Source organism: Myzus persicae, unplaced genomic scaffold, assembly GCF_001856785.1.
Source record: "Myzus persicae strain clone G006 unplaced genomic scaffold, MPER_G0061.0, whole genome shotgun sequence".
In the NCBI taxonomy this organism is placed as follows: Eukaryota; Metazoa; Arthropoda; class Insecta; order Hemiptera; family Aphididae; genus Myzus; species Myzus persicae.
The window spans coordinates 15,590-23,063 of NW_019100591.1; the positions used below are offsets into that span (position 1 = coordinate 15,590).

Genomic DNA, 7,474 nt, shown 5'->3' on the forward strand with positions numbered 1-7,474 from the left:
TCGTATTCATTTGAAATTTTAACGTATCTATATTATTATATTTGTTATACATAAAGAATATTTTCAAAACATTCAGATTAATATGAAGCTATGGTCTGTTTATACCACAAACCGAATAGGTGAATTTATCTCAAAAATTGATAACGATAAAAAATATGTAAATATGACTACAATAATTATCAAATACTTATAAAATAATTAACTCAATATTTTCTGAAAACGTTAAAAGCAGCACAGTATCATAATGGGCACTATTGTAATAATCGTAAAAGAAATAAAATGTCATCAAAAATATAATTAAAACTACATCGACAGCTGACGGACTATCCTCCATCGGTGTCGTATTTCGTATACATAAAAGGTGTATCCAGGTATACTTGGGACATTTTTAGAAATTATTCGCATGCTTGATGTATCCCTGTAAAAAAATTGAGGATAAAATAATAAATTCAGTGGTTTTAAAGAATATGAACGACGTATGCTGTATCATCAATCGAATATTTGACTGAAAAAAAACTGGTGTCAATAAATGAAAGGGCTCAGCGAAATTAATGAAACAAAGTTACCACAACTGTTTAAAACTTCGAACACTCAAGATAAGCTCCAATTATCCTCTTTGCTCTATCAATAAATAATTATTATCGGAAAAAGCAATATTTCAAGCGAATAAAATTTTCACTCCTGAAAATTAGTAAAACTCAAGATTGATCTCTAAATTGTTTTACTGTATATTATTTTTAATATAATTCATAACTTTTGCAACGGGTTTAAGTCGTAATTTGCTTATGGCTCGAGGTTGTATAAACTACTCAAGTGTTCTGCATTTTTGGACTAATTTTTAATTTTTTTGGATAGGTAAATATTGTTTACACCTTAATGCAAAGTATTTTGATGCAAATGAATGCATAAGAGTAAGATATAACTACATCTGATATCATATAATCAAATAAAAATAAATAACCTTATTAACTTAAGTTTAATATATTTCAAATATACAATTTTTTTTTATATATTGACAATCTTTGTATAAATTCAAAAATATTTAAGTATAATTTTTATTTTAATGAAAATAAAATGATAGAAGCTAAGAAGCTTTTATTTTCTCATTTGATAGCTTTGGAAAAAACAAAATATAAATAATAACACTTGGTCCAAAAAAAAAAATGAATGTATAACAAGAATAAATCACTTTTCAATAGTACATATATATCTTATTGTCTGAAACATATCAGGGCAACACTCTGCTAAGAAATACTATATATACTATTATAATCAATATACAGGGCAACACTTTGCTAAGAAATACTATATAAACTATTATAATCAAAAAATTAATGCTATCCGAGGAATGACAAACCGCAATAATTACCATCCAGTATAAACCAAAAAATCATTTTGGTTTGTGTACTTTTTAATGAATAGTTTACCGGAGCGTGTAGGGACTGTGAATGCTATTTCATCAAGTGCCAATATATGACCAAATGCATAGTTCTTACTAAAAAAAACAATAGATCAGTTAACATTCATATGCACCCAAAGCATCAAAGCGTTCATAATTATTTTTTTACTATCAAAAACCTCACCGAAAATAGTCAAGCAGTTTTGTTGCAATTCCAGTATTACGGTAATCCCATTTTGTCCATATACTGTTAACACCTGCTTTCACGGGATAAAATTCTTCAGATACAACAACCATGTCTTCCGATTCAGTCTCTAGATTACGATAAGCCTGGGATATAAGATCTATTACTAGGCATCCAATCACTTGTCTTTTTTTAATATACAAATGAACCTGAAAGGTACAAATAAAAAATATAATGTTACAATTATTAAAATACTTAAATTTTTGACGCAGTCAGCCATAGTGGGTAGATACAATAAATACATACTTTTTTAGTTGTGGGTAAAACAGAATGTTGTATGTCACAACCAAGTTCTTTATTAACATATGACATCACCTCTAAGGCTTTTGAACATAAGGCTTTAGAATCTGATCCAGATATTACAACAATGCGTTCATCAATATCTTTAAAAATAACTTTTTCATTTTTTGAGCTCTTCAGTGCATAAATAAATGTAATATTGTATTAGTCAATAATTATTAACTGTATATAAGGGACAAATTTAATTGAACCAGCACACCTTATACTTAAAAATTTCCTTAGCTTTATGGTATTTGTCATGTTCTGCTTCATCTTCTGGTTCTCCTCTTGAATAATAAAGACCACATTCTTTGCACAAAAATCCACCAAATTTCTTTTGTCCTGCATAAATCTGGTATTGAGTATTATCAATAATTCTTTTTCTTTTTTGCACTGAACTCTTTTTTTCACTAGAACTGATTAATATTAAAATTCAATGTAGGTATTTAAGAATATGTAAATAGATCATTTTTTTTTTATTCATGAGTTAAATCTTTTGACTTCTAAGGTCATTATTACTTATTAGCTAACATAATATTTTGTTGTATAATTAGATTAATATGAATAATCCATAATACAATTTTTTTATGACAATGATATTCAATTTGTATACTATTACCAAATAATGTGATTAGGTGGAGGAGTTTCATTTATGAAAATTGGGAACAAATTAGTTTGTGAATATTCATTGACAATAACTGAAGCATCAATAGCAGTAAATTCATCTATGATTTTTTTATCATTGAAATCGATTGAAGTATTAGTTGGTTCATTTATGATTGTGTCATTAAAACCAATGGATGAATTTGATACTCTAAAAAAAATATATAATATAATTAGTATTTTATTTTTAAACAACTTCTAAAGCTTACTTTTTAAGACAAGCGGCTGGTGAAGAATAAGTAGAGAGACATTTTTCTACATTACAGTTCTCATTAAAACCATATGCATTTTTAATTAAAATCGTTTTTTCAATAGAGCTATGATTTTTGATACCTTTATTCAAACATTTTGGATCTTTATAAACAATTATTGAAATAAGTCAAGACTATAATATATGAAATTCGTTTGAGTTTTTCATTTCAATACCCTCAAATTAAATTTTTAATTTTATAAAAAACATGGATTATTTCATACCTTCATGATTTCTTTTAAATGTAGGAGTCTGTAACGGACTATGTATAGATGGCATATGGTTATTATCCAACAATTCTATTGATTTATTTATATTTTGTTCATTTTCATCAATTTTGTTGTCATTCAATATTTTGGGACTATTTAAATTAAGTTTCTTGACTTCAGCTCTACAACCATTTCTATTTTCATCATTCCAATTTATAACTTTAAAGTTAAAGCCATTATCTTTTCTAAATAAAAACATAATATTATCAAAAATAACAACAATTAGTAGTAAATTAAGAAAACCCTCACTTCTGATTTGGAGTATCATTATGAATCACCTTAGACTTGAAAAATTTTCTGTTACTGTCTTGTTCTAATAAAATACGTTTAGGTTTGTCTTGATCCATGTATTCTGTCCAAACATTTTTTTTTTTCGAAGAAGATTGTTTTGGAGTTTTGTTTTTTTTAGCTACATTCTTTTTAGTTGAATTAGTTTTTTCCTCCTTTTTACATGATTTCACATCCATAGACTTCTTCTTAAACGGCGATATAACATCAGGAAACAAATTTATTTTTGTTTTTAGTTCTCTGCTAGCAGATCTAGGTCTTTTTTTACTCGTTGACTTACTATCTTTAAATGGTTTTGCTTTTACCTTTGGATTATAATGTGATCGGGTAACTCGTTCAACACTAAAATCTTTGTGTGATATCTGTTAATAAACATTAGCACAATAAAAACAATAATTAATAAAATAATATGTATTTATTCAATGGTTTAGGGTGTTGGGTGAAAATTTAAAAATTATTTAACAGTCAATTTGCATCTTACACATTGGTTTACCACTTTATATTTGTATCGATTATTTTAAAGAGTTAAGTATGATGAGGTAATTAAAAATACCTAGCATCAGTATTTTTTGTTTTAATAAATGTACTATGTAAACTATTTATGTCTATTATTTTGTGCACAATAATTGGAGCTCAAGACAGCATGGTGGGTTATCTAGAAGTATAAGAAGAGGTCAGAAATTAGGAGGATTTAAATGGTCGAAAAAAAATTTTTGTGAAATGATTTATGTATGTACCTAGCTATAAATTAAATATTTATTGAATTACCCACGCACAATTTAAATTTCTTACCTTTTTATAATCATAAGAACACAAAGCTTTTACTTCATACTCAGCATTGTTATTTTGAATTTCATTTGAACCAAAGCTTTCCTTTATAACATGTTTAACTCCTTCAACATTTTTTGATTTAAACGTAGTGATGGTATTATGTTCAATTGGTTGATAACTTGAAGATTCCTTTGTGGTAATTGATGATAAAGATAAATGTTCATTCTCTGAATTTGAAATAAGACTTTCAAATTTTTCACTCAGAGTTGGACTTAATTCAATTGGATTCATGGAAAAAGATGTTTCAGGAAAAGCATGTTCAAGATCATACACTTTGGATGGAGAGATATTTTCATCCAAATTGTCTACAGAAAATAATTTACGTTTTCTATTTGATGAAGTTTGGGATTGTTCAGTTTTATGATTTCTATGAGTAAACATTTTCACCTAAAACAAATAACAATACTAAATATATTGAATCAGTAATAATATAACACTACATCAAATAGTATACCTTTACTAGGCACCCTGATTTTTAACCATAATATTTGGAATATATTTTAATATGTTGAAAACAATGGTGAAAGAATTAGGAAAAATATTTTATAAAAGGGTGTCCAGTAAAGTAACAGTATAGGTACTACATAACTTGAATTTTAAAATATTTATGTACCATTAAAATATAAAATGTCAAGAATAATAGAGAATATTGTTCAGTTTGATGATCTACTTCAAACCTGTGGGGTTCTATTTATAATTATTTTGTTTTATAACATTTATAATATTTTTTAATAGCCCATTACTGTATTAAATTGTACATTTTATAAATCTCGATATGGATTATTGAGTTACAAAATAGCATTTTGATTATAATTTCCATAATAATATACCTACTTGGCTAAGCAAGTAATCAGTTATCCCAAAATAACACATTTTTCAATTTTTTTCTTAGAAGTACCTACAAATTGTTTGTCTGGTGTTAGATGACTACTGCTATCTATAACTCTTTTTTTTTTGTTGTTCCCACATCAGGCAAGTCATTAGAGGAACAAACATTTTTTAGGAAATTGAAAAAGTTCATTTATAGGGTATGAAACAAGTAGTCCATTACTAGTTATTGCTACAAATGAAATGATCTTGTTAGTTGTGTCGAACCATTTATTTTTGCGGTTCATAAACCGCAACCTAATCTTATATTGGAACGGCTGACACACGAAAGCAATAAATAAATTACTTGGATACATGGAAAGACGTTCCATAATATACGGTTTATTATAAAAAATTGTCTATCACAAGTATGCGCGCTTCTCAGCGGTCACGGCAGCGGACGATTTACAACTATCGACGCATTATCGGTAATAAATTATTACACATAAAACGTACCTACCTGCCGTCCGAGATCTTTAGTAATTAGTAAGTTGTCGTACACAGTACACACGTGACACATCTATAAATATTGGACAGACATCTCGGCGATTTTTGGGCAAGGTACGTATAAACCAACAATGCATCGCCAACGTGCTCACATAATATATTAAATGTATACGAAAAAACTACTTCAGTTGGAATGAACAGTATCATCTGGTTTAATGATAAATATCAGGGGTGGGCCACTGGTGCCCCGCATCCGGATCTCGGACCTTTTTTATCTGGCCTGAGTTATAAACAAAATAAATGCTAATTCAAATGTATATTATGAATGACCCCCTTTTTTAATGCTTTCTATGCTCTTGATATTAATTTTCTAAAAATCGACCCTCTGGTTACTTATATATTTCGTACAAGAATAAGAAAAATAAATTTTCAAAATTTGCGATTGGCACAATACTTGAAATATCTCTTGAATTAGGTACCTCCTAATAATCTTACTTCAAATATTCAAAAGCATTTTAACATAATATTACAATGCAACGATATGTACACGATGTCTAAACCGAGGTCTAAACATTGTTTTTGGCTTTTTGAAAATTATGAAAAATAATTTAACATTTAATATTTATAAAAGCTATTGTCGTAGGTACTTACGTCCGACGTCAGACTTTCCTTAATCAGTTAATCCTCACGCGGTAACTTCAATGCTCCGCAGTGTGTTACGTAAAACGGTTAAACAGTAAACACTAATCGTCTAAACGCAAGAAATAAATAACCAGAGACGAGAGACCAGAAGAGTACCGGCATGACAAAGTATAGAGGTATGTCAACAACAATGCATGGTTTAGTTTTGTTTGCGCATCCCCACTTTTTCCTATGCGCTAGGTTCTTCGATCTCCAAGCTTTGATTTATTATGCGACCGATTAATGGCGGAGAAAGTAGAATGTATGGGAAATGCGTATCACGATTCACGGCTACTGGTGAGTGGTGACACACCGTCCTGTGTAGTATACACTTTGTGTCAAGGGCGCGCCGAACGCACCCCCTATAAAAACGTGAAATAATTTAAAATTAGAATTTGGTCAATTTGGACAACAACTTACTTGCCACTTGATAAATACAGCCGAATACTGAAAAGTTACGACAATAATAATATTACACAGGAAGTGGCCTGTGCTATTAATAACATTTCAAGGATATTCCAAGTGAATGGATTTACGATCTATTTTTTTCTGTATAGTGACGAATTCGTGAGTCTAGACAATCTAGTCAAAATAAATTACGCCATTGCCGTTATCATCCATCCGTGATGTCCACAGCTATGATAGTATTATAATTATCTCTTTTCTATGATTATAATTTATAATTACTCTACAGCACGGCTTTAGATAGAATTAATTGGATTAATTGGAACTACAGTATTAAAATATTCCCATTACCCGCCATAATATTAAATTATTGAATTTTCAATAATAAATATAAATATAATATAATTGAGTTAATAAGTAACTTAATTATTATAATCACGAATCACTGCTCTCAAGCTCTATCTATATAATATTTATATGACAATGTTATGTTTATGTATTATTTTGTAAACGAAATCTCATGACTGTAGTATGTGTTTTGTGTATATTCAATTACGTTTATTGTCTTTTTGGTCATTATGCCTAATTATTGTGCAATTCGTGAGTCACACAGTGGCGTACACACGGTGGGGGGGGGGGTGTTCAACCACCCCCCTTTAGTATTTTTTCAGTTTACGTAATTACGTAAAAATGTATAACAAAAATGATGACAATTTAAAAAAAAAATTAATAGTACTAATAAAAATAAATACTAAGTTAAATTTTGGGAATTTCAGTGTTACCGTCACAATCGAGTTTCGATTAAAAATGTACGGCGAGAAGACCGTCGTCACCAAAGCTATTATTTAATA

General features: G+C 28.8%; 1 protein-coding gene across 3 annotated transcripts; it reads right to left on the reverse strand.

Annotated features, from left to right (window-relative positions):
• Nucleotides 1-1,024: 1,024 nt before the first annotated feature.
• LOC111035462 (N-acetyltransferase ESCO2-like) lies at nt 1,025-6,686 on the reverse strand. Of its 3 annotated transcripts, XM_022317116.1 has the most exons (11): nt 6,639-6,686; nt 6,189-6,580; nt 4,185-4,610; nt 3,354-3,754; nt 3,060-3,289; nt 2,795-2,939; nt 2,542-2,736; nt 2,143-2,338; nt 1,890-2,057; nt 1,584-1,792; nt 1,025-1,495 (listed from the first exon to the last, which is right to left on the reverse strand). In XM_022317116.1, exons 3-11 carry the CDS (start codon nt 4,602-4,604, stop codon nt 1,366-1,368), a joined length of 2,094 nt encoding a protein of 697 aa, XP_022172808.1. In that variant the 5' UTR covers nt 4,605-4,610; nt 6,189-6,580; nt 6,639-6,686; the 3' UTR covers nt 1,025-1,365. The 3 variants fall into 3 exon arrangements, with proteins under 3 accessions (XP_022172808.1, XP_022172801.1, XP_022172792.1); XM_022317109.1 differs by lacking the exons at nt 6,189-6,580; nt 6,639-6,686 and adding an exon at nt 5,551-5,651 and having other exon boundaries at nt 2,795-2,918; XM_022317100.1 differs by lacking the exons at nt 6,189-6,580; nt 6,639-6,686 and adding an exon at nt 5,551-5,651.
• Nucleotides 6,687-7,474: the final 788 nt, after the last annotated feature.